Source organism: Vulpes lagopus, chromosome 19 (assembly GCF_018345385.1).
Source record: "Vulpes lagopus strain Blue_001 chromosome 19, ASM1834538v1, whole genome shotgun sequence".
In the NCBI taxonomy this organism is placed as follows: domain Eukaryota; kingdom Metazoa; phylum Chordata; class Mammalia; order Carnivora; family Canidae; genus Vulpes; species Vulpes lagopus.
In genome coordinates this window covers 31,265,672-31,293,511 of record NC_054842.1, presented here as the reverse complement: position 1 = coordinate 31,293,511, position 27,840 = coordinate 31,265,672, and the positions used below count along the sequence as shown (strand labels likewise).

General features: G+C 40.6%; 1 protein-coding gene and 1 long non-coding RNA gene across 2 annotated transcripts in view; both read right to left on the bottom strand.

Annotated features, from left to right (window-relative positions):
* The window catches only part of LOC121478881 (inhibitor of carbonic anhydrase-like), a 37,858-nt gene extending 22,913 nt beyond the window's left edge, over positions 1-14,945 (bottom strand). The window contains 7 exon segments of the mRNA XM_041734305.1: positions 1,570-1,625; positions 2,400-2,556; positions 3,782-3,943; positions 4,852-4,960; positions 7,423-7,487; positions 7,490-7,594; positions 14,885-14,945. Of these exon segments, the coding sequence (XP_041590239.1) occupies positions 1,570-1,625; positions 2,400-2,556; positions 3,782-3,943; positions 4,852-4,960; positions 7,423-7,487; positions 7,490-7,594; positions 14,885-14,930 (700 nt within the window). The 5' untranslated portion in view covers positions 14,931-14,945.
* Positions 14,946-15,527: 582 nt separating this feature from the next.
* LOC121478882 lies at positions 15,528-25,903 on the bottom strand. The gene is made up of 3 exons (XR_005984601.1): positions 25,772-25,903; positions 15,862-16,035; positions 15,528-15,641 (listed from the first exon to the last, which is right to left on the bottom strand). It is a non-coding gene; the product is annotated as an uncharacterized LOC121478882 (long non-coding RNA).
* Positions 25,904-27,840: the final 1,937 nt, after the last annotated feature.

Here is a 27,840-nt window from a genome sequence, read left to right as displayed (position 1 = left end):
AACTTCTAGTCTCTGGAACTGTGAGACAATAAATTGCTGTTGCTTAAGCTACCCAGTTTGTGGTACTTTGTGATAGCAGCCCTAGCAAACTCATAGAGGTCTTTGGGGTTCATAAATTCTCATACTGAAAGAGGAGTACAATTAGAGTTCTTGTGAATGGCTTAATTAGGTATGTTGTAGAGAAAACACACTCTACATCTTGATATTGAAAGAAAAAATTTAAAATGATTTAGTAATGTCAGAATTAAATCAAGACTCAATATGATTTAAAAAAAAAAAAGACTCAATAGGATTTAATAGCTTCAAGAAGACAGAACTTCTCTACATGAATCACTCAGGGGCCCAGTGGTGGTAGCAGCTCCACACCAGTACTCGTTAGCACCCCCAGAAGCCTGATGGATAGTCATAACCTTCTACTTATAAAGCGGTGAGTGATCTTATATATTAGCAGACAAGGGACTTTCAGCAAAAATAAACCATGATGTCCTGGGACAACCTGTTGTTTCCAGAAAGTGAAGATGTCTTCAAATACTTCAGAGTGAGAGTTAGAAGCTGCTGCCCACTGCAGCAACCAGAGGAAATAACAATGACAATTATCCGGAACAACTTGATTCCGGGAGTAGAAACCCACATATGACCCCACTAATTAAATTTACCATAATAAGACAGGCATCAATTCCCAAAATACCAACAAACCGGGTCAGTGTGTGATAATGAAGGGACAGTGAATTGTGAATGGCTGAACAAAGGAACAAACAACACCGAGCTCCTATTTCATGCTAGAGAAAGGCATGAGGTTATACGGATCTAAGGCCCATGTACAAAGCAAGGACTTAACATTCCCTGAGGTAGCCAACATCAATCTTCAAAAAGAACCTAGCATCCTGAATATACGTCTGCTTTAAACATCCTGAGTGATACAAGTGTATTCTGTATATGATAGAAATATAATTGGTTTTGTTTTATACAAAACAAAACCCAGATCCTATAACTTCAACTTGTCTGAAATTTATGTTGTTTCTTTTTTGTTTCTTTCTGATTAGTTGTTCAAAACTGTTAAAAACGGTTTTTTTTAATATAGAAACAAAAAAGAAATATATTTTTGTCTACAGTAGTAATGCTTTTGCAACACATCTAGTTGTAAATGTGCTAAGAAGTTCTGAAACTGTTATAATAATTTGTGTGTTTGTTTAAGGTATTTATAGCATTTATTTTATTCTTTTTTTATTTATAGCATTTAGGAACCATATTTACACTGAAGCATTCGGGAGAGTGTGATTACATTTGAAATGGACATTGCAGTGGCTAAGAGAATTATTAAAACCTCTTTCATCTTATTAATTGGTAAATACCATTTAAATGTTCAGAAAATTTGTTTAGTAGATTTACAGACTGTACAAATTGAACACTAAACAAAGTATAGCAGAAATGGGTTTTATACAGAAACTCTCCTATTTCATTAACAGTCTTGTCATTACCCATCTCTAGATGTAGGGAAACTTTCAGGCAAGAGTCAGTTCCTCCGGCCAGGGTATGGCTCACGTGATTCTTCCTCCATCCAGAACTTACCAAACACTGTCACATGCCTTAGGAAGGCCACATCCCCTACACCGTCCTGCAGACACCTGAGGAACAGGACAGCAGTAGTCAGGCCAGTCTCCGTGATTTGGGCTCACCTCTGCCTAGTGCAACCCCTCTGAGGCTCTGCCCTGACCACTGGCTCACAGGGCTTTGCCCACAGTTTCCCGGGCTTCCATGTGTCCTCACAGAGGCCATGGCCCTGAGAGGACTTTATACCTCGACAGCCAACCCGAGTCTGAAGCAAGCAGGAGCTCTGTACCACAACACGGGTAACTCTGGTGAGGAATGATGTGGAGTCACCTTCTATTTCAAAGGTACCCTAAAGTGACTGACTTTTTTTTTTTTTTCCAATAAAGGCTTAAAGCCTAATATGGAGGATAAAAACTCAGGATAGTCTTGGGTTCCTGGACAGTTTCGTTCTGGTTTTGAGTAGTAGCTTTGTCTCTTATAGACATGCAGAGGTGCCTGCAGGGGGCTGAGACGGAGGTGGGGAGAGGCAGGCACATGACACAGGGAGAAGCTCAGACAGAAAGAAGCAAGCTGGGAGGTCCTGGCCTTTGGCCCAACTGGACGCCCAAGCCTATGTCTATGAATCCCAGAGTCCCAGATACCTTGTTGGTCCAGGAGGGTAGCACACAGACCCTAGGCTCCTCAGGTCGTTAGGAGTGAGGGCAGGCCATGGGAGGCACTCAGGACCCTGGGTTTCACACTGACACCCTAGGTGATCTGAGAAGATCCTATCCACTCCCTGTACATTAGTTTCTCTGTCATCAGGGTGAGGAAGAACGGCAGGGGCAGGGAGGGGGGCCCCCACTCACTTGAAGGCGCCCGAGTAGCCAAAGTACGGTTCCTGGAAAGAGCAGGCACATTTGTCTGTCGCTTCCCCCACACACAGTTGACACAGCCTGGGGAACTCCATCCTGTTTGCACAGGGGACACAGCTGCCGACGAAGAACTGGGCCATTTCTGCTGTGGCTGCTTAACACAGACACAAGGACCTAAGGGCACGAACCAGCAACCTCCAGGTTGCACGTGTGTGTGAGCGAGTGGCCCTAGGTGAGAGCCCACGAGGCTGCACACACTTCCCAGAACTGTCTCAAGGAAGCAGATGTGCAGAGGTAACTGATAGTACCCATGGCTGAGGAAACAGATGCCCCAAGGTCCCCACTGTTCAGGCATCACCCTAATGCGTGGGCCTGGGGCTCCAGCCCACCAGATGCCTCCTAGCTTGTCCACTCAAGACACGAGGGCGGCTGACCTACACTGAGCCGAGCTGCAATCCAGTACCACTTGTTAACTCACCGCCATGGAGGCCCTAGGTGTGGTAAGCCGAACTCCAGACACCACAGGACCTCCAACAGTCCCTCCTCACCTCAGAACTCGGTCCCACCCACCCCTCTCCCCTTTGGATCCAGGGGCTGTGGTAGCTTATGGGGATTCGTCTTCCAGGAATCCATGGAAAGGTGTTGGGATAACTTGCCTGGTGGTTGGTAGGGGACATGTCAACAGCCACACAGACATCCAGCAGTGTCTGACAGTGAGGCAAGGAAGACCCCAAGAGAGGGCAAACATGGTCAGAGCTGTGGCCCCGGCTATAGTACTCTATCCGGCCCCAGCGGCCCCTTGTCCCTATCACAGGCAAAACGTGAATGCTACAGAGTTGGCAGGCCTCAAAAGTGCAGAAAGACTTGGCCATCATCTTCCAAGGGCTAAAGAGGCACCCTAGGCTCCCTTGGCTCATCATAACTGAACAAGAAGTATCAAAAAAAAAAAAAATCATGCCTCAGGTCCACTCGTCTCTTCTTGCCCCCATCCCAAGCTCTTACCCCAAGCTCTGAGGCCTGCCTTCTGGTGCCTATAATCTCTAGTGAGCCTTCCTGAGAAGCCAGAAGGAAGTTCCCCTTTCTCATGAGCCTCAACCTGGCTCTTGTCGAGCCAAATGGCTGGGATTACAAGTACGTGGTCGTGGGGAGCTCAGAGACCAAGGCACCTTTGCTGAGAGAAGATTCAGCTGCCAGTTCCCAAGGGTTGCTGCTGCAGCAACCCCAGCTGATCACATTTTACTCAGGGTATCCTCACCCCATCTTGCTGTTTGTGAAACTGGTGTACCTTATACAGTGATTGTATGGCCCCAGTACAATCCAGGTGGGCGACTGGAGTAGGAGTCCTGCCTGAGGGCACCCGGCCTTAGCCAGCTTACCTTCTTCAACAGAGACAGAAGGAAAAAATATCCTAATGGGAATGTTCCACCCAGCAGACCATCCTAGGCCCGGGTGGCAGGACTTCTTGCCTTGGAGCCCTTTCAGCTGGATGTTGCTGTCCTTCTTCACCACGGCCACAGCATAATGGAGGGTTTGTGGATCTGCAAAGAAGCAGAGAGAAAGAAGGGCTAAAGAAAGGTACCACATGGTCACTAACTCATCTTGCAGAGTGTGTGCAATGGGCAGCTTTAGGGGATCCTAGGATCTGTACCATCCCCCAGTGAACAGATAGAAAAGAAAAAAAAAAGCCTTTGATTAGCAGGAGGGGGGAAAGTCCCTTTTCAAGGCAATGAACACTGGTGCCTTTCTGTCAGCACCTCTAAGCCAGTGGAGACATGGCACTGGGGGCCACCAGCTACTACAGGGCCTGCAGGGCATGCTCGGGGAGATCTTCAGCTGCCAGTCATTGTGATGTTACTGTTGGCTTTTCTCCCTTCTCTGCTTCTCTGTCTGCAGCCCAGACACAACGGTGAAGATCTTAGAGGAAGGATGCAGGGGGACCCCAGGATCTTGCCAGGGCCCCGCAAGTTGGAGTCCGATTGAGGTGGGCAGGGCTCATGCACACAGTGGTGATACTAATGGATAAAAATGGAGAGGAGGCAAAGCCTTATTCTCCGACTCCCCCCAAACCTCTCATCACAGCATTCACAGACTCCTGCTCTGTAGCACCTGCAGGGGACTCAGCACAGGGGAGAGGCTGTCCAGGTCTGTGTGTCTCCAGAGGCAGGCCTCCCAGGTGTGTCATCCCACTGGGTAGGCGATGAACCCCAGACAGCACTGCCCCCTCTCATCCAGCAGTACCAAGGGTACTTCCATCAGGATGCACACAGCTCATGGCTTTCCAGGGAGAATCCACATTCCAGGCCTTGTGGGTCAGTGTAGATGACAGCCTCCTTCAATCCAAAGAGCTCGGGCAATTCTCTTCAGGTGTAATGTTGACAGAGACCCCGCCTTCCCCCCCATGGCTGCAGTGTCAAACCAGAGACCTGGGGCCCCGGGGAGAACGCACTGTTTTTTGACCCATGGAATTCGGCCACGATGGGCTTCAGGTTGAAGGGGGACAGGCCCGCCTCAAACACCAAACCTGCTTCAACGGTCACAGCATCTGCTTCGTTTGCCTGAAAGAAAAGAGACCAGACCGTGAATGGAGCTCCCAACTCAGCCCTCTGCAGGGATGTTTGACCCATAGATACTTGCATGGGTCAGACCTCCTTCCCTCCCTAGCGTCCACTAAAATGTCACCTCAGTGAGGCTCTCTCCAACCACATCTTAGAACTCCCACCTCATGCATAAATGCTAGACTCCTCTTTGTTTTTTCCTTAGCCCTTATCAACTACCTGACAAACTTTTGTTGTTTATTGCATGGTCTTCCCTTTGGAATGTAAGCTCCACCAAGATGGGTGTGTGTGTGTGTGTGTGTGTGTGTGTGTTTTCCTACTACAGGTAGATGTTCAATAAATGTTTGTTGGATAAGTGAGTGGATTGTCATATATTTCTATCTGTAAGTCATGGTTTGCACTCACAGATCTGGATTCCCTGTTAAGTATCTGTCAGCCCAGCATTCCTTCCTTCTTGTGAGAGGCAGCAACTTCATAGCCTTTTCTCAGAAATGAGATTGGATCATTTCTCAACGCATCATGGAAATCATTTTTTAAATTCATTGATTACTTAACATTTGAAGTAAGTTGACATTATCTGAATTTATGTATTTATTATTCTTTTAGAGATTTTACTTATTTATTCATGAGAGACACACAGGGAGAGGCAGAGACATAGGCAGAGGGAGAAGCAGGCTCCCTCCGGGTAGCCTTACTTGGGGTCTGATCCCAGGACCCCGGGATCATAACCTGGGCCAAGGGCAGAACCTCAACCACTGAGCCACCAAGGGGCCCCAACTTCATCTGAATTTATTATTGCATTTCTATATATTTTCTTCCTTCACAGGATCCCAGGACCCTGTGATCACGACCTGAGCTGATGGCAGAAGCTTAACTAACTGAGCCACCCAGGCATCCCAAGCATTTCTTATAATTTTAATGATATCTTTATCTAGTTTTTATATTATGCTGTTTTGTCACACTTGGTGTGGATATATTTTCATATGCTTAAGGCTTTAAAAAAATTTTGTCAGAGATTTATAATTTTTACATTTCCAAGGTTATCTACCTCTATGATTTATATTGTTATGTCTAATCTGTATTAGTCAAATTCAGTCAAACTGAGATCTTGTTTTGGTGAATGAATTAAACATTTCATTTGATTTTTTTTTTTTTTTTTGCTAAATAGCTACCCAATTGTCCAGTTAAAGAATCTTTTCTCAGCCATTTATTTAGAAAGTTTGCCTTATCATACAAATCTATGTAAATCTACACATATCTTACCTAAACTTAGTAAACCTAGGGCCCTAGTGCCCTAATGTTGGATACTGATCATAGTTGGCATCTGTATCATAGCACGTAGACAACTAGATAGGTGAATGTATATAAAGAAAGCTGTTAATGTGTGTGGATTTTGTTCTCTTCCAGGTCTCTTACATCTACACCAGGACGCTGGTCTTTGTAACACTGCTATTTTAATATTTTATAGTTTCAGGTAGGTCTCAGCCACTCCTTTGCTGCTGATTTTCTTTTTATAATACTATTTATATTCTCATCCATGTGCTTCTTCTTAGGATTTTATAATTATTTAATTGATTCTTTTTAAGAGATTATATTTGGATGAAAATTATGTTAAACTTATTAACTTTCGGAAAATATGCAAGTATATGATATTTAGTCTTCCCATCTAGGAATATGGCATGTTTTAATTTATTAATAAATATTGCTCATTTGTCCTAGACTTTTGTATTATAACAATCTTGCACATCTCTCATATGATTGTTTTTCCTGGAATGTTTTTTTATTATATTATAGTATAATATATTATAGTATACTAGAATTATAGTTTATTATTTTAAATGAACATGTGTCACAATTTTAGTGTACTTCCCAGCTAATGACCGTTAAATATGAAAATGACATTGTGATCTGTTTCTTTTGCCAAACTAATTTATTCATTAATAAAGAATTATAGTAGTATTTTTCTTGATCCCACTGTACTTTCCAGGCATGCAATCAACTGTAAATATTGATATTTTGTTTCTTTCTGTCTCATAGGCATTTTGTATCTTATATCTTTCCTGGGAAATTCTAAAAACAAATGTAAGTAATAATAGTGATACTTATTGTATCATCATCACTTATTGTACTAAAATACGGTACTTCTTGTTTATTTCTGGCTGTTTATGGATTTCTCTTCCAGTGCAATTCTGGCCTTGCTTTACTGCAGGCATCTTCACTGAATCCTTCTCTATTAGTTGTTTCGTTACTAGTATTGTCTTACTATTAGTGAATGTTGAGCACTTGTATTGTTTTCTACACATAGTCCCTGTACTTTCAAGTCTTCAGCTTACTTCTTTCTCCTATAAAGCATAGTCTAGTTCCCGCAGGAAGAAAACTCTTCTGAAGCAATAGATAATAACAAGCACAGAGAAAAGAAGTATGGATTTTCTTCCACTCTCCTGTAGGCAGCTGTAACTTACCGTAATGGCCTTGATGCACTCAAGGTGAGAAGTTCTCTTCACACAGGTGACATGAGGACCATCCTCTGAAGGACTCTTTTCATATTGTCACTGAAACTGGAGCACTTCCTGGCCTCATGATTTGAGATAGTGCACCACCTCACAGTTTTCCCAGGAACAGCCAGACACAGCCCTAGGGGACAGAGGCCAGAGGTGTGAAGAAAACACAGCACTCATCTTTCTCTGCGGAAAGAAGAGTTTAAAGACAGGTAAAGGTGGGCAGCCTGGGTGGCTCAGTGGTTTAGCACCACCTTCAGCCCAGGGAGTGATCCTGGAGACCCGGGACCGAAGCCCACGTCAGGTTCCCTGCGTGGAGCCTGCTTCTTCCTCTGCCTATGTCTCTGTCTCTGTCGGTGTCTCATGAATAAATAAAAAATCTTAAATAAAAATAAAAATAAAGACAGGTAAAGGGTTGGCTGAGTGGGATAGAGAAAAATTGGGTTGGCTGCATGGCTCACATGAATTCTCAGATCCCATTTCTCTGATTGTGCCTTTCCTCTTAGAGAAAAAAAGCATCTCCCAAAAGTCAAACATAGAATTATATAACCCAGAAATCCCACTCCTCAGTATATATCCCAAAGAATTGGAAAAGGGTACTCAAATACACATACACAAATATTCATAGCAGCACTGTTGCCAATGGTCAAAAAAGGCAGAAAAAAAAACCAAAAGAACCTCAATGGATGAATGGATAAACAAAATACGGTATATCCATTCCATGAAATATTATTCTGCCATAAAAAGAATGAAGTCCTATATGCTCCACATTGATGAACCCCAAAAATATGTCAAATGAAAGAAGCCAAATATAAAAAGCTACACATTATATGATTCATCTTACATGAAATATGTAAAATAGGTAAAAAAAAAAAAAAAGAGAGAGAGACAGAAAACAAACTGGTGGTTTCCAGGGACTGGAAGACAGGAGAATGGGTACTGACTGCTTAATGGGTACAGGTTTTTCTTTGGGGGTGATGAAACTATTTTGGAATTAGAGATAATAGTCGCAAAACACTGTGAGTATATTAGATGCCACTGCATTGTACACTTTTAATTAACTGATCTGACGTTAGTGAACGTCACCTCAGAAAAGAAAAAGAAAAAAGAAACCTATGGGAAGGAATCTTGAGCCTACTGATTTACTCTTTCTTTTGACATTGGGTACTCTGACCTCACATGGTACTATTTGCTGGAGCATTAAAATCAGTGCATGTTTATTTCACTGGCATTTTAAGCTATATTAATAAGTGTAGAGAATATTACAAAGGCAAAATGCTCTTTACAAACCTATAGTACTAATTTGAGCCAAACGTTATTTTAAATAAAATCTAGAAGATGAAAGTTACAACAGTAGCAGCTCCTCATTTTTTATGAGGTCCAGGATATTTGAACTACCCAAGTCTGTTTGACTCCAAAATCTGTACTGCCTTTTAACTGTCCGTAAGTAGGAAATATCAAAAGAAATAGGACAGGAGATGCCAAATTACCTTTGACAGAATTCCATATGAAAGACAGAATGACACATGGAGCCCCTCAACTCTATCTGAAAAAGTCTTTGATAGTAGCAACCCAGGGAAGGGAGAGCAAACTAGGAATGGAACTACAGAGGCCACGTGCCCTTGTGCAGCATAGTTTGGAGTCGATTAGCTTACATTTGCATTTTGAGCCTTTCAAAGCATGTTTACTCTGCTTGCTAAACTAGATTGCTGAAACATTTTGTGCTCAGAAATAACTGATAGCAGTAGAGACAATACAACTCTATAAATGAAAATAGCTTTGTAAGCAGGCTAAATTATACAAAGAGCTACTGTATCCAACTACATACAGTTTTTTTTGTCTTTTTCAAAGGTATACACTTTTGGGGAAAGCCTTTTTAAAAGCCTATATTTTTAATCACCACCATGCTTATGTCCAAATGATTAAAACTAGTTTCTGCCCTTCTAGTTTCTTTTTTAAGTGTAAAAGAGGCAAAGATAATACTTTCATTATTTCTGTTTAACATAGTCTTAGCCATTTTAATAAGATGCAAAAGAGAAATAAAAGGGAGACAGATTGGAAAAGAAGACATAAAATTGTTTTTCTTCACAGATAACATGTTTGTCTATATAGAAAGTTTTAAAGACTCTACAAAAAAGCCACTAGAATAAATAAGTTTAATAAGTTCACAGAGGAAAAAAAAAGAAAGTTCACAGGGTTTGATTTCATATACTAAAATCAATTAAATTTCTATAATACTAAAAAGAAAAAATGTGATGGGATCCCTGGGTGGCGCAGCGGTTTGGCGCCTGCCTTTGGCCCAGGGCACAATCCTGGAGACCCGGGATAGAATCCCACATCGGGCTCCCGGTGCATGGAGCCTGCTTCTCCCTCTGCCTGTGTCTCTGCCTCTCTCTCTCTCTCTGTGACTATCATACATAAAAAAAAAAAAAAAAAAAAGAAAAAATGTGAAATGAAAATTTTTAAAATACTACTTACAATGGCATCCAAAAAATATGAAACATCTGGGGATAAATTTAATAAATTATTATTATTTTTTATTTTTATTTTTTTAGAGAGAGGGACACATGGAGGATCAGAGGAAGAGGGAGAGAAAGAATCTTAAGTAGGCTCCATGCCCAGGGTGGAGCCCAACATGGGGCTGATCTCACAACCCTAAGATCATGACCTGACCCAAAATCAGGAGTCAGAATCTTTAACTGATGAGCCACCTGGGCACTCAAAATATAACAAATTATTGATAAGACTTGCACAATAAAAACTACAAAATATTCCTAAGATGAATGAAAGAAGACTAAATAAATACATACAGAGTGCTCATAGACTACAAAACAACACTCCAGTGAATGTTGCCAATTCTGTGAAACCGAGTAAAGAAAACCTCATTTAAAATATAGCAGGGGGCGCTGGGGTGGCTCAGTTAAGCATTCAACTCTTGATTTCAGCTCAAGTCATGATCTTGTGGTCCTGAGATCAATCCCCACATAGGGATCTGCACTCAGTGGGGAGTCTGCTTGTCCCTATCCCTCTGCTACTCTCTCCTCCTCAAACAAATAACTAAAATCTTTAAAAATAAAATAAAATAAGATAAAATAAAATAAAATAAAATAAAATAAAATAAAATAAAATAAAGCAGGAAGGCTAGAAGTGGCAGTTCCCATACCCTGACTAACACTCCTTGTCAATCGCAAACTCCAATAGGAAGAGAGATACCCTAAATAACAGGAAGAAGCCTATACTTTACTACCCCAGCAGGAGGAAGAAATTTTCTTCCAGGCAACAGCCCAGTCAATGAGAGACTGTCACAACTCAGCCAATGAAAACACACTACACTCAGAATTCCCAGTTTACTTCATTGGACTTTTTGTTTATTATAGCCTTAACCAACTTCTCCCTTTCTCTCTCTCTCTTTAAAAAAAAAAAAAATTACCTGTCTTTTGTTCTCTAGTCTTGCCTATGGTTTTGCTGTAGCTTGCATGTCCTGAAATCTAACTTTCTGCTATTCCCAAATAACCCCATTTTTGCTGGTAAAATAATTGACAGGTTTTTTTTTAGGTTAACACTCCTCAAAATGATCTATAAATTAAATGCAAACTCTACAATATTTCAAGATTAAATGCCCTTTTTATAGTCATTGATAAGCCAATTCAAAAACATATGGACACACAAAATATCTAAATGGCCAAACCAACACTGAAGTAGTATCATAGAGTTGGAGGGCTTATTCTACCTAGAAATCAGGTATTTTATATTTATTTATATTTATAAGAAATCAGCTTAGGGACCCCTGGGTGGCTCAGTTGAGCATCTGCCTTTGGCTCAGGGAGTGATCCCAGGGTCCTGGGATTGAGTCCCACATCAGGCTCACCACAGGAAGCCTGCTTCTCCCTCTTCCTATGTCTCAGCCTCTCTCTCTGTGTCTCTTGTGAATAAATAAGTAAAGTCTTAAAAAAAAAAAGAAATCAGCTTATTATAAAGCTACTGTAATCAAGAGAGTGTGATATTGGTACAAGGAGAGACATAGAGCTTAATAAAACAGAACAGAGTCTAGAAATTAAGCTACATTTATAGGGTCAGTAGATTTTCAACAAAGCTACTAAGGTAATTCAGTGGAGAAAGAATATCCTTTTCAAAAACAAGTCCTAGAACAACCGGATATTCATGTGAGAAAAGTGAATCTCATCCTTTACTTCAACCATACACAATAACTACAAATGTAGCATAGACCAAACCACAAAAGCTGAAGCTATAAAACTTCTAAAATAAAACAAAAGACAATATTGCAACTTCGGGGGTTGCCAACTATATTTTTAGAGAGGACACAGAACATACAAATAAAAAAATTAAATTTGTTAATTTGATCAAAATGTAAAACATTTGCTCTTCAGATGATAGCATTCAGAAAATGGAAAGCTAAGCCATAAACTTGGAAAAAAATAATTGCAATACATGTGTGACCAAGGACTTGTATCCAGAATATATAAAGAGCTTTTAAATTCAATAATAAGTCAAATAACCCAATTTAAAAATGGGACAAGATTTGAATACATAATTCATAAAAGATATACGAGTAACCAGTAAGAACATAGAAAGATGCTCAACATCATTGTTCATCAAAGAAATGCAAAGCAAAACCATAGTTATATATCATAACATACCTATTAAAATGGTTAAATGTTAAAAGACTGACAATACAAAGTGTGGGTGGGATGTGGAGGAAATGAAATTCTCCTACATTGCTGGCAGGAATGTAAAACAGTACAACTACTCAAAAAAGTTTGGTATTTTCTTAACTAGTAAAGAAAATTTTACTCCTAGAAATTTGCCTGAAAGAAATGAAAACGTATGTCTACCCAAAGACTTGTACCCTAATGTTCACAGCAGCTTTATTCATAATATCCCCAACCTGGAGACAAGCTAAAAATCAGTCAACAAGTGGAGAGGTAAACAAACTATGGTGAAACCATACAATGGAACACGGCTTATCAATAAAAAAAAATGAACTTTAAAAAAAAAAAAAGAAAAAAAAAAAGAACTTTGATATATGCAACAATGTGAATGAGTCTCTCAACGATTGTGCTGAGACCAGACACAACAGACTGTGTACTGTATGATTCCATTTCTGTGAAATGGCAAAACTTACCTATAGTGGCAGAGAGTGGGAATGACTGAAAAGAGGAGTTTGGGAGTGATAAAAATGTTCTGTACCTTGATCGTGGTGGTAGTTACATGGATAGGTATAGTTGTCAAAATTCACTAGACCACATGTATACTTAAAATGAGTGTGTTTTATTATATGTGAATTATACTCCAGTAAAAATTATTTTAAAAAAAGAGAGAGACTGCAAGCAGCTAGAGTAGACCAATTCAATAACACTCCATGCCAGCCATATGACAATTTCAAGAAAGGGTGATCAGCCCCCACTCTGGATTTTTCAGATTGATCCTGGTGGTGGTCACATGCTCACTGTGTGGAGAAATCTCTTAAGCTCCAGAGAGCCTGAGGTAGGAGGTGGAGGCCAAAGTGGACATACAGGCTGTCTGGGAACCTTTGGTCCTTGGCTCTTGCAAGGTCTACTAATGACAAACGCCCTTCTTTTGATCTTTTTAATCTTAAACTATTTTGGTTGCATTTCTGTCATTTGCCATCAGAAGAGTTTTTGTCAAAAGAAAACACTGACTTTTGAAGAAAGCACATCCTAGACTCTAGCCTGATCCACATCCAGTGCCCAGTAGGAAGGACTGTGGGCAGTGGAGATGGGGGGAGGCAGGCAGCTCTTGTCTCTGGTTTGTAAATACAGAGCCGATTGGGAAATGAGCTACTGGGTAGTGCCTGGCATTGCCAGGAGAGGAGATGGAGGAAGAAAAAACAACATGCATCCTATCCAGAAGGAACCGGGGAGCAAGCAGGGGGCTTCACTCTGGATTTGCTGGTGGCTGTAGTTGGAACGCGGCTGTACACTACGTTTCCAGCCTTCCCCAGCCCCAGTAGGGCTCACTCTGTGGCCCTATGTGGCAGCATAGGCCTGGGAGGACCCACCATGGCACGGCTTGCCCTTCCTGCCTTTCCCTCTCATGTTCCCAAGTTAGTCCTCTCCTCAGGTAAGACACCTGACCACTCCAGAAGTTATTTAAGACACCCTGAGGCCAGACAGAACCAGGGCAAGAACCAATAGCTGTTGAACCATGCCGGTTGGTTTTTTGTTTTTGTTTTTTAAAGATTTTATTTATTTATTCATGAGAGACACACAGAGAGAGGCAGAGACACAGGCAGAGGGAGAAGCAGGCTCCCAGAGGGGAGCCTGATATGAGACTCGATCCCAGGACCCCAGGATCATGCCCTGAGCCAGAGGCAGACGCTCAACCACTGAGCCACCCAGGTGCCCCTGTGGTGTTTTCCACGTGCATGAGCACATTAACTGTGTACCATTACCTACCTTACCCAGCCAAGAACCCTGGCTCCCCCTACCCAACGCAGGAAGGGGCCCCCTACATTTATGTGCAGGATTTTTACCAGTGATAACTCACCTGTGTCTAGAGCTCTGTCATTAGGTACATTATCTCATTCTACTTTCATAGTGTTGGTTATGAAAAAGCAATTCTTACCCAACCGAGGAGGAAACCAGTTCAGAGAGGTCAAGGGATGGCCCAGAGTCACGCCGAACTGGGTGGCAGGGGGATCCTATTCTAGAATGATTACTTTTCCCATACATTCCTCACTGTTGTATGATAAGGATGGGAGATGCTGTACAGTTCAAAGCAGGAAAAACTCTTCTCCTTAGATACCTGACAGGTCAAGCATACCTGACATTAAGCCCCTCCCCCACCTAATACCAACACAGAGCCAGGAGCCCTTGGGGAAAATCCCTTCCCTCTTCTAATCCTGTTTCCTTGGCTGTGAACAGGATCAGTAGCTTCCAGGCCAAGTGTCATAAATCTTGTCAGCAATGGGCTAATAAGTATTTTTGGCTTTGTGGGCTATGCGGTCTCGGTAGCAATGACTCAGTTCTGTCCCCAAAGTGGGAAAGCAACCACAGACGATACTTACCTGAATAAGCATGATTGTGTTCCAATAAAATTTTATTTATGGATACTGACATTTTAAATTCCTGTAATTTTCATGTGTCAAAACAGTCGTTCTTTTTATTTCCTTTCAACCATTTAGAGATGTAAAAATCATCTTTCGCTCATCCAGCTGCACATCAGGCGGGCAAGCTGGATCCGGCCCCCTGCTGTAGGCTACAGAAGTTTGTCAGGTGCGTGTCTACACCACAAGCCGAAGCATTTTGGGACCAGCCAGGTGCTGGGTTGCTTCTGGACCCCTTAGACCCAGGCTGTGCAGGGTCCCGCTGCGGCCGACCCTCCGCTGACACCCAGTCCAGGTCCTGAAGGGCAAGACCCCACCGGGCTCCCAGTGCGCACTCACCCAGGGTCCCCGCACACAGCAGGGCGCAGATGGGGAGCCTCATCATCGCGGTGGCCACCGGACACTGACACAGCTCCCGGCGCCTAGGCAGGCTCTGCGAGCCCCGGGGGGTGGGTGGGGGGCGGATCCGCCTACTAACAGGGTAGCCCTTTGGGCGGGTCACCCTTGCCACACCTCCGACCTCTCCCGGGCCCTCCACGGCGCTGCAGGGCGGCAAGTCTGCGAGCTATGCTGCCGCCGGCCCGCGGCCGCCCCCTGGGGCCCGGCCGGGAGCTGCGCGGCTGCACCTCTGCTCCCGGGATGCGGGGGTCGGAGGGCCACAGGTGGGAGCGGAAGCCACCTGGGAGCCCGCGGGACTGACCGCCTAGAACAGAAGTCCCCTGATCTTCACCCAGCCCAAGCAGCTTAGATGTTTGGAAAACACAGACTCCAGAGGAATGGGGTGGGGGGCAGTCTACAGGGTGAAAATTGGGGACTCTTCCCCCAAGAAAGCATGTGTGCACGTACACACAATGTTTTGCACACAGTTTTCAGGGATCCTCAGACTCTACCCCCTAAAGCACCTCGGTTGCCCACTCCGACTCCCTCCCGGAAGCCCTCTACCACCCCCACCACCCCCACCCCCGCCCAAAAGACAGGGTTTCCTATAACCCTCTGCTGAAGGCTTAAAGTCAAGTGAAATGCTGAACCCCAGAGGGCTGCTTCTGCTTGGTCCTGCGGCCTGCAGCCCAGTCCTTCTGAAGTCTGTGAGCTCCGCCTGGGGAAAATTTAAAGTTTTAACAACTTTTGTTTAAGTACAGTAAACATACCTAAACCTTCACACACCCTAAGTGTACAACTTGATGAATTATCGCCAGGTGAACATAGCCTTATAACCAGCACCCGCATCATGGAACAGAACATCAACAAGGCAGGGATGGCCCCCCGGTTCCTTCTTCCACTTGCCTCCCATCTCCCCCCACAAAGATATACTTTACCTTGACTTCTAACAACAAAGATGAACTCGGTGGATTTTTTAATGTGATAGAGATGGAATCACACAATGGCTTCTTTCACTCAAGGTTGTATTTGTGAGATTCCTCTATGATGTTGTGTATAGCTGTCCTTCACGAGTTCTTGGTGTTGCACATTATCCTGTACTTTAATCGTGCCTGTTGGTAATTGTAGTTTCTTGTTTGGGCTCTTCTAAAGAGCCAGTGAGTGCTGCAATGAACATTCTAGCACATGTCTTTTAGACATGTAGGTATGCATTTCTGCAGGATATTTCTGGGAAGAGTAATTGCTTGGTCATAAAGTAGAAGTATGTCTGACTTTAATATATACTGCCAAACAGTTTTCCAAAATGAAACCAATTTACACTCCCAAGAGTATGAGATTTTGGTTGCTCCACATTTTTAATATTTTAATGGGAATGTTACTGGTTTTGCACTGTAATTTTGAGTTTCTCTAATGATTAATGAGATTGAGCATCTTTTTATAAGCATATTGGCTATTTGGGTGCCCTCTTGTATAAAGTATTGGTTCAAGTCTTTTGCACTAAATACATTTTAAATAGACTTTCCTTGAATTAAGTTTGGGGACTGGCAATACAATTAGTCAAACTATGAACCGAGGCTTGTGTAATAAAGCATCCTCAGAATTGGGCCTTAAGAACGTAAAACTGGGGCACCTGGGGGCTCAGTGGTTGAGTGTCTGCCTTTGGCTCAGGTCATGATCCAAGGGTCCTGGAATCAAGTCCCACAGCAGGCTCCCTGTGCCTATATCTCCCTCTGCCTGTCTCTCCCTCTCTCTGTGTCTCTCATGAATAAATAAAACTTTTTAAAAAGTGTACACTGGCATTATGTTTATAAAAATGTGCATACTTTAATTAAAAATACTTTATTGCTAAAAAATGCTAGCCATCACCTGAACTTTTAGTGAGTCCTAATCACTGATCCTATATGACTGTAACAAATATGACAATAAAGAAAAAGTCTGAAATATTGTGAGAATTGCCAAAATGACACACAGAGACCCATTGCAAGCAAATGCTGTTGGAGAAAATAGTACCTATTTGCTTTTTTGACGTAGAATTGTCACAAACCTTCAGTTTGTAAAATAAGACATACAGTATCTGCAAAATACAATAAAGCAAGGTGCAATAAAATGAGGCATGCCTTTATTACAATTCTCATTGCTCTGTGGTATTTCAATGGTGAATATATCATTGAGTACTGGTGGAAATTTGGTTGTTGTTTTCTTTTTTTCCAATTTAAGGCTATTACGGAGTAATAACTGCTATAACAATTCTTGTACCTGTCTGTTGGTGAACATGTGTATGCATTTCTAATGATATATAAACAGGATGCAATTGCTGAATTACAGGGCACACCTATATTCTGCTTTTAATATCTGCATTTTTTGACGTGGTTGTACAACTTCCACTCCCCCTCTACTTCCAACAGTGTATGAAAGTGCCAGTTGCCCCATATCCTTGTTAATATTCAGTTTGGGATGAAATATAAATTTAAATTTTATTTAAATTTTAGCTATTCTGAAGCACATGAAGTTCATTATCGATATTGTTTTAATATTAATTACCCTGATAACTAATAAAGATGAATACTTCTTAATGTTTATTGGTAAATTAGATATCTTCTTTTGTGATGTGCCCATTTTCCTATTGGATTGTTTGCTTATTTTTTATTGAGTTGTAGTAGTTCTTTATATATTATAGCTACGAGAACTTTGTTGGATGTATTTCAAATATTTTCTCACATTTTGTGGCTTGCCTTTCACTCTCTTAATGGTGTCTTTTGGTGTCTTTGTCTTTAAATATTTCTGAATCCAATTTCAACATATTCCTTTATGTTTAGCACTTCTTGTATACTGTTTAAAAAATCTTTGCCTGTACCAAGTTCATGAAAATGTTTCCTTCTGAAAGCTTCATAGTTTTTACCCCTCATATTTAGATCTAGAATCCACCTGGAACTGATTTTTTTTTTTTATCCATAGACATTTATTTTCCATTCATCTTAGAAAGAAATTAGATTAAAAGAAGTAGATGATTTCTTATTGTGCCTTTTTTTTTAAGATTTCATTTATTTATTCATGAGAGACAGAGAGAGAGAGAGAGGCAGAGACACAGGCAGAGGGAGAAGCAGGCTCCATGCAGGAAGCCTGACTCGAGACTCGATCCCGGGACTCCAGGATCACACCCTGGACTGAAGGCAGCGTTAAACCGCTGAGCCACCTGGGCTGCCCAGACTTTTTTTTTTTTTTTTTGCTTCAAATAGTCACTCATTAGGTCTCCTCAAATTTAACAAATGATTTATAAGCCCTTTAATTTGTGCTATAAAACTGTAGTTATAAACTAAATAGCTTGGTGAGCTAGCATAATGTCATAGAAGAAAAAACTAAGCCACATAGCCTAGATGTTTTTTTGGAATTGATGTTTGTAAATGGTGTGAGACAGGAGCCTATATTCATTTTTTCTCTCATGTATATGTCCAATGGACCCAGCACCATTACCAGAAAGCTGATTTCTTTCTCACTGTACTTTAGTACAAGTTTTTTTTTATAAATCAGGCAATTGTGTATGTGTTTCAGAACTCTCTAATTTGTTCATTGATCAATCCTTCCACTTATATCTCACTGTCTCAATTTCTATAGCTTTATTAAATCTTGATATCTCATAATGTAAGTCCTTTGTTCTTCTTCAGGATGGATTGGGTTTCATTGTTGTTATTGTTTTGGTTTTTGGAGTTCCAAGTAAATTTTAGAATTGACATGTCAATTTCCAGAAACAAACAAACAAACAAAAAAACCTGCAGAGATTCTATTGAACTATACAAAAATATAGATCAATTTGGAGGGATTTGACTTCTCCACAATATTAAGCCTTGCAATTCATGAATATGGCATATCCCTGCAATTATTTAGGCCTTCTTTACTAGCTCTTCTCTTGATAACATTTTATAGTGTTCAGTTTAGAGTCCTTGAACATCCTTACTATATTTGTTCCCAGTTATCAACTGGTTTTGGGTGATATTATAAATAGGACCATGATTTCAGTTTCCCATTTGTTTGTTGCTGGAATATGAAAAAACCAACTTCTTTTTATATTGATCTTGAGTCTAATGACTGTACTGTTATTAATTATAAATTATTCTTTTGGATTTTCTGTGTATATCCTGGTGCCTTTGTGAATAATGTTTTTGTTTCCTTTTTTTCAGTTCTTATAATTTTTTTTCTTCATTTACTGCACTGACTAGAAGTTCCAGTACATCACTCCATAGAAGTAGTGAATGAGGAAGAAAGTTTTCAATAATTCACCATGAGGTAAAATGTTTGCTGGTGTTTCGTTTTGTTTTAGGTATTATTTACCGGATTAAAGAAGCTCCTTTTCTTCCTGGTTTGGTTAATTTTTTTCCTTAAATCATGAATGGGTGCTGAATTTTTATCAAGTTTTTTTCTGTACCTATGGAGATTATCACATGATTTCTCCTCCTTTTCCTGTTGATGTGATGAACTACTCCAGCTGTTAAATGTTAAACCACTATTACATTCCTGGAATAAACCCCACTTGATTGTTATGTATAACGCTTTTAATATACCTCTAAATTTGAATTTCCAACATTTTGTTAGGATATTTTGCATCTGTCTCATCTTTTTTCATGAGAGAAATTATTCTTCAATTTTACTCTTATTTTAATATCCCATAGGCTTGGCTTTAAAGTTATGTTAGCTCATAAAATAAATTGGAAAATGTCACTTTTCTTATTGTCTTATGCAATGTCACATTGCATAAGAGTAATGTTATTTTCTTCTTAAATCTTTGGAACAGTCCACCAGTGAAGCCACTCATCTCTAGAGTTTTATTAGTAGAAAGGTTTTCAATTACAGATTAAATTTCAGTAATGCCTAGAAGAATGTTCAGATTTTCTATTTCTTCAAGTTTTTTCAAGTATTGGTAATTTTGCTTTTCAAAAAATGTCTCCAATTCATCTAAATTTCCAACTTATTGATGTAAAGTTTTCTCAATATTATCTTTATGCTTTTTTAATGTTTATCACAAAGAATATATAAAGGGTACAGATAAGCAGCCAGATGATGAGGCTCATAGGTGAGGTCTGAAAGGGTCTCAAGCACAGGAACTTCTGTCCTTGAGGAATTGGAGTGTATCACCTTCTCAGCACATACATGCATTCACCAACCTGAAAACTCAAACATTTTTAATGTGGGGAGATTTTTGCTACAATCCTCTTTTTCATTGCTGATATTGGTAATTCTTATTTTCTCCTTTTTCTTGATTCTTACTGCCAAGGTTTTATCTATTTTATTAATCTTCGTGAAGAGCCAACTTTTTGTTTTGTTGATTTTCTTCATTGTAAATGCATTTGTTATTTCATTAATTTTCATTATCTTGATTTTCTTTTGGTTTTGTTCTTTTTCTAGTTTTTATGAAAGGAAGTTAAAAACATTGATTTTCAGGCTCTCTTCCATTCCAATATATGCATCAAAGGCTATAAATATCCCTATAAGCACTCTTTTTCTGGATATATCTTTATGATTATCCAAAATATTTTAAAAATACATATTCTAATTCAATATAGATTCTAATTTTCGTTGTGGTTTCTTACTGGACTCATAATTTATTTAGAAGTGTATTGCCTGATTTCCAGTGTTTATAATTTCCAAGCTAACTTTTGTTGTTTATGTCTAGTGTAGTTCCATTATAGTAAAATAACATGTTCTGAATTAAGTTATCTTTTGAAATGTATTGAAGATTGTTTGATGGCCCAGATTACAGTCACTTTTTATTGTTTAGTGTGCATTTAAAAATAATAAGTATTCTATAGTTGTTGGGAAAAGTGTATTTGTATATATAATATATAAACATTTATATGTAATTTATAGTACATATAAAGCATTTTCATAAATACATTATGTATGTATATATATGACAATTGTGTTGTTTCCTTTTTGATTTTTTTAATCTGATTTTTCTTTAAGATTTTATTTATTTATTCATGAGAGACAGAGAGAGAGAGAGAGAGGGAAGCCGGAGTGGCTCAGCGGTTTAGCGCCTGCCTTTGGCCCAGGGCTGATCCTGGAGACCCAGGATCGAGTCCCACGTCGGGCTTCCTGCATGGAGCCTGCTTCTCCCTCTGCCTGTCTCTCTCTCTCTCTGTGTGACTATCATAAATAAATAAAAAATTTAAATTAAAAAAAAAGAGAGAGAGAGAGAGGCAGAGACACAGGCAGAGGGAGAAGCAGGCTCCATGCAGGGAGCCCGACGTGGGACTCGATCTTGGGGCTCCAGGATCAGGCCCTGGGCTGAAGGCAGGCGCTAAACCGCTGAGCCACTCCGGCTTCCCTAAAATTTTATTTTTGAGTGCATACCTATTTGGAATTGTGGTATCTTCCTGGTGGGTTAGTCCTTTTATACTTACGATCATTATGAAAAGCCTCTTTTTATCTCTAGTAATGTTTCTGCCTTAAAGTATCATCTAATATTGGTATTAGTTACACTAGCTTTCTTTTAGCTATTGTATGCATGGCATATATTCTAATTCTTTGGTGTTCAGTGTTGTGTCCTTATATTTAAAGAGTGTCTTCTATAAATAGTAAATATTTTTAAAATTCCACCTGACAATCTTAGACTTTATTTGGCATACATAATTTGTTGGTATTTAATGTAATTACAGATATATTATTATCTAGACCTTACTATTTGTTTTCTATTTGGCTAACCTGATTTATGTTCTTTATTTTCTTTTACTTTTTAAAAGATCTTATTTATTTGAGAGAGAGACATAGAGAGTAGGGGTGGGGTGTGGGGGCCTCTGGGGCAGAGGCTGAAGGAGAAACAGACTCTCTGCTGAGAGAGCCCAATTTGGGGCCTGATTCCAGGACCCTGAGATCATGACCTGAGCCCAAGGCAGCTGCTTAACCGACTGAACCACCCAATCACTCCTAATTAATTTTTAAATTACCCCATCTTTTCCTCTCTTATTCACTTGTTACACATTATTTTCCTATTCTTTTGTAAATACCCAATAGATTACAATATTTATTATAGTGTAAGGAACATTATCACTCCTTTAACTTCCTTGCTAATCCTAGGAACTTCATAAAATTTAAGTTCAATTACTCCCTTTTGTCTGTTGTGTTGTTACGTACTTTTAATTACATTTATAGTTTAGAATGTCATAATATCAATGTCAATATTTACAAATATCGTCAATATTTATTTATATTTCACCACATATTTACTCTCTTTATTCATTCCCTCCTCAATTTCTGTGTTTCCATTTGGGATCATTTTCATTCTGTCTAAATAATTTCTTCCCCTTAGTACAAATCTTCTGGCAAAGAAGTTTCTCAGGATTTTGAGTATTTTTAACTAATAGCTTTGTAAGATTTTTCCCCACTGAGTATGTTTCACTCTGTTATTTTCTTCTACAAATTCAATAATGTCACTTTACGGTTTTCTTTTACCCATAATTCCTGTTGAGAAGTCAACCAAAGTCAACAGTTGTTCCTTTGAAGGTAACAAGTCTTTTTTCTCTGGCTGCTTTAAAATAGCCTCCTTATCTTCTTTATACTCTTTGGTTTGACTATGCTATGCCTAATTATGATTTTACCCTAGTTGTGGGCTGTTTTACAGCACTTTTGGAAAATTCTCATTGTTTAAATATTCTTTCTGCTTGTTTTCTGTTGCTTTTTTGCTTCTATAATTGTATATTAATGTTTTAAAACTACACACATGTATCATGCTTTTTCTCTATATTTCCATTTTTTTATTCTCACCGTGCTCAGTTGGATATTTTATACTGACCTGCCTTTCAGTTTACTAATCCTCTCTTCTGTGTATCTATTGTGCTGTTAAATCCATCTATCGAGAAATTGCCATCAATTATTGCCTTTTTGTGTAAAATCACATAGATTGTTTTTTGCAGTAAGAAAATCTTTTTGCCATTTACAAGGTTATTTCTGAGTTGCAAAAATTCTTTCCATATTTTTGTAATTTCTGTATTTTGCCACACAATTTTGGCTGCTCCAATCAGACAGATTGAAAGCATGAAGACACTTTTTCTTGCATCCATAATGGAATAACTTCCTGCCTCTTTCACTTCTAGAATTTCCACTTGATTTCTTCTTCATAGATTTTAGTTCTCCAATGGAATTCTCCATCTCTTCCATTATTTTCACCATCTTTTCCTCTGTTGTCACCAAATTTTTCTTTTTTTTTTTTTTTTTTTTTTTGCCCTATTTATCATAGTTTTTAAAGGTCCATGTCTGCCTGCTAACTACAATATCTGGATTACTTGTAGATGTATTTATATTGTGTGTTTTTCTGTTAGTTTCTTAATTCACTTGGCATGCCTTTTAATTTTTGCTGGAATAACTAGACATGTTCCTAAGTTTTTTTTAGAGGCTCCAGATGATATACCATCATTTCCAAAGTGTATTCACTCCTTTATCCTGCTAAGAAGATAGAATGAGGACTGATCACTTTCAACCAGTCGAGGCTGGGCTGAATCAAGACTAGGTGGTTGCTTCCAATTGAAAGCCTGGTATGGTAGGCAGAAAAATGGCCTCCCAGAGATATCCATGTCCTAACCTCATAAACTGTGAATATGTTACATGGCAAGGGAAGATGAAAGTTGTAGATATAGAATTAAAATTGCTAATCAGGCGACTTCAGGATAAAGTGATTAGCCTGGATTATCTAGCTGGGTGGGCCACTGTAATCACAAGGTCTTTTAACTGTGGAAGAGAGAAGGGAAGAGTTGGTGTCTGAGTGAGGCAATGTAAGAAAGACTCTGCCATCGCTGGCTTTGAAGATGGAAGGGAATGGAGCCATGAGCCAAGAAATGTAACTCCACTGCTGGAAAAGGCAAGAAAATGGATTCTCCTGTCAAGCCTTTAGAAACACAGCCCTGCTGACACCTTGGTTTTAGCCAATGAGACCCACTTCAGAATTCTGACCTACAGAACTATAATAAACATGTTATTTTAAGCCACTAAATTTGTGGCAATGGTTACAGCAGCAATAAGAAATTAACCTGGTGGATTCTTTAGGCCCACTCTAAGGTGTGGGGTTGTTTTCTTTGCCTCCTGTTCCATGAAGCTTCAATTTGTGCCAATATCTTAAGGGGAAAACTGGTCAGTTGTCAGCTCTCTGCACCTCCTTTCTTAATGGGATTTTTCCTCTATTTCTGTTTCTCCAGCCCGGAGACTGCCATAAATTCTGCCAGCAGTGGCCCTCTGCTCAGACAAATCCAGATACCTCTTGCTTTGTGCCCAGAAGTGGCAAATTCCCCTGAAGAAATGTGTTGTATAATGTCATCTCACCCCTCTGTTATCCCCTCCCTTTTCTATAAATTTGGCACCTCTAAGTTTCTAAAGCTCTTAAGCAGATGTTTTATGGTGCTTTATTCACACCTTCTAGATACACTCAACAAGAGAACAATTCCTGCATAAGCTACTTCTTCATAAAAGAGGCACAAGTGAAAACTATGTTAGCTGCTAATTTTTCATCTTTATTTTTTAAAACTCTAGTGTATTATTACTGGATTAGTGAGTTTTATGGATTATTGTGCTCATTTATAACTGCTCCAGCTCTTCCTTCATTTATCCATATCTTTGAAAGGAAATAGGGTCTATTATAAGAGCAAACATCACATTTTTGTTGTTCAACATACTAATCCTAAGTTTGGAAAACAGTGCCTGGGAGGGCACCCGGATGGTTCAGTCAGCTAAGCATCTGATTTTGGCTGAGGTCATGGTTTCAGGGTCCTAAGATCAAGCCCTGCATCAGGCTTCTCACTCAGCAGGGAGTCTGCTTGGCCTTCTGCTCCTCCACCTGCTTGTACTCTCTCTCTCTCAAATAAATGAAAAAGAAAGAAGAAAGAAAGAAGGAAAGGAAGGAAGGGAGGAAAGAAGGAAGGAAGGAAGGAAGGAAGGAAGGAAGGAAGGAAGGAAGGAAGGAAGGAAGAAAGAGAGAGAGAAAGAGAGAGAGAGAGAGAGAGAGAGAGAGAGAAAGAAAGAAAGAAAGAAAGAAAGAAAGAAAGAAAGAAAGAAAGAAAGAAGAAAGAAAATAGTGCCTGGTATTATATAGGGCTAAAAAAAATTATCAAATAGATGAATAAATGCACATAAATGGTTGTCTTAAAAGTGGATTGATGGCAGGCAGCCCAGGTAGCTTAGCAGTTTAGCCCCGCCTTCAGCCCAGGGTGTGATCCTGGAGACTCAGGGAGTCCCACGTTGGGCTCCCCTGCATGGAGCCTGCTTCTCCCTCTGCCTGTGTCTCTGCCCCTCTCCCTCCCTCTCTCTCTCTCTCTCTCTCTCTCTCTCTCTCTCTCTCTCTCTGTGTCTCTTATGAATAAATAAATAAAATCTTTTAAAAAAAAAAGTGGATTGAGCAATCTTCTCTACAGGCCTGTGGACAAAAACCAAATAGGGTTAAGAGGTGAACATTTCTCCTAAGGTTAATGATCTACCTAAAGCTAACACAGCCTGTATCCAATAGGGCAGAGATGCCCTCTGACCTCTGAGTGGAGCAAACTCTGAAAATGTTATGTACAGGAACAAAGTCATACTGCAAAGGAGGAACATCCAAAGTGCTAAAGCCATCTCTGTTTCTTTGGCACAACTCTCACAATAGTAGAGCAGAAGGTTAGAAAATTATATTGTGGAAAATAATTTCAAGACTTCATGATGGGCTTTGGAAAATTAGGAATTTCTAAATTTATCATTGACTGTGTACCAGGTGCTGAAATAAGTGCTTTCCAAATATTAATTTATAGTAACTCTATGAGTAGATGCTATTATTATTCCTATTTCATACACGGGAAAGAGAAGCACAGAGAAATTAAGTAACTTGCTTAAGGTCAGTACCTGTTAGAGCCAGCATTCAAACTAGGCAGCCCACTTCCATAGTCCATGCTCTTCCCCATGTGACCTCTGGCTTTTGCCTCTGGAACAATTTTACTCTTTCCTCTTTCCAAGGGCCTTTGTGGTAATAAAAACAACTTCTGAAGTAGCTACACATCTGTTTAAACTTTGCCAAGTTCAGATTGATTAGGTTGATATTAGTTGCCATAAAAGATGAAGCTCCAAATCTCAATGACTTCACAAAATAAAGTCCAACTGGCAGCAGTGGTGGTGATTTGTTAGAGAGGCAGGGGTGGGGAGTTCAACTGCATAGCTATGGTCAATCATTCAGAGATCAAGATTCAGAAAGGCTCTGCCATTTTCAACATATGGCTTCCAAGATTGCCCTGTGTGCTGACACCCAGAATAAGGAATCATGGAAGACAGTACAAGAGGTTTTCATGGACGACTTCTACCTATATTCTGTTGGCTGTAACTCAGTCACATGACCTCACCTAAATGCAAAGAGGATGGGAACTTCAATCCCTGGCTGGACAACTTTCCAGCAACAACACACACTATGAAAGGGAACACATGTCTTGGGTGTGTTTTTTTTGTTTGTTTTAAGATTTTATTTATGGGAGATACACATAGAGAGTGGCAGAGACATAGGCAGAGAGAGAAGCAGGCTCCATGCAGGGAGCCCGATGTGGGACCGATCCCGGGACTCCAGGATCACGCCCTGGGCAGAAGGCAGGCGCTCAACCGCTGAGCCACCCAGGCTTCCCCTGTCTTGGGTCTTTTGTCTCAGTTTGAGTTTCCCCAGAAAATCGACTCTTAAATAAGACTTTTCAAATGTCATATTTGGTAAGTAAGGAAACATGGATAAGAGGATGAGAGAGTAAGGCAGGGAAAATAAAGCATCCAAAGCACGTACTAACAAATCAGTTACCCTGGGGAAACGCTGGGAACCAGGGTAGAGTATCCCATTCAAAAATCTTGCAAACTGGGGGATCCCTGGGTGGTGCAGCGGTTTAGCGCCTGCCTTTGGCCCAGGGCACGATCCTGGAGACCCGGGATCGAATCCCACGTCGGGCTCCCGGTGCATGGAGCCTACTTCTCCCTCTGCCTGTGTCTCTGCCTCTCTCTCTCTCTCTCTGTGTGACTATCATAAATAAATAAAAATTTTAAAAAAAATGTTGCAAACTGGGGGATCCCTGGGTGGTGCAGCAGTTTAGCGCCTGCCTTTGGCCCAGGGCGCGATCTTGGAGACCCAGGATCGAATCCCACGTCGGGCTCCCGGTGCATGGAGCCTGCTTCTCCCTCTGCCTGTGTCTCTGCCTCTCTCTCTCTCTCTGTGTGTGACTATCATAAATAAATAAAAATTTTAAAAAAAAATCTTGCAAACTAAAAGTCTATGTATACCTGTCAGTCATGGGTCATAATCTCACCCTCTAGCGTACTGTGTAGGTGGTAAAGCAGACTCCTGGCATCACAGAATGCCATTATGCAAAGAAACACAGATGCTGGCAGTTGGAAGTTTGACAGGGTGCTTAAGTGTTGAAGGGATATGCCTGGAACACTACAGGTCCGCTGCAGTCTCTGCCAGAATCTACCTCCTGGTCTGGTGACATATGGACATATGGTGACAAAAGACAAGTTGCTTCCCCCTCCTCAGCCCTGCCCAATAACATACCTGATATGCAATGGAGCAGGAACAGAATAACTAATAAAACTCCCTTTCCAAAAGGGGAGGGGTAGAGCCCCACAGCTCTTGCTAGTCAGTATCATCTTTGAAGATGCACCGGGGTGGCTCAGCAGTCAAGTCTCTGCCTTTGGCTCAGGTCCTGATCCCGGGGTCCTGGGATTGAGTCCTGCATCAGGCTCCCTGCAGGGAGTCTGCTTCTCCCTCTCCCTATGTCTCTACCTCTCTCTCTGTGTCTCTCATGAATAAATAAATAAAATCTTGAAGTCCTACTAGGCAGGTATCAGGTGGTTCTTCTGCCCAGTTAGGTTCAGATTCTACTCTCTGAAAGTAAATTCTTTGTTCATTACCCTCCAAGGTCTCTGGCATCTTCCTCTGGGAGGATCTT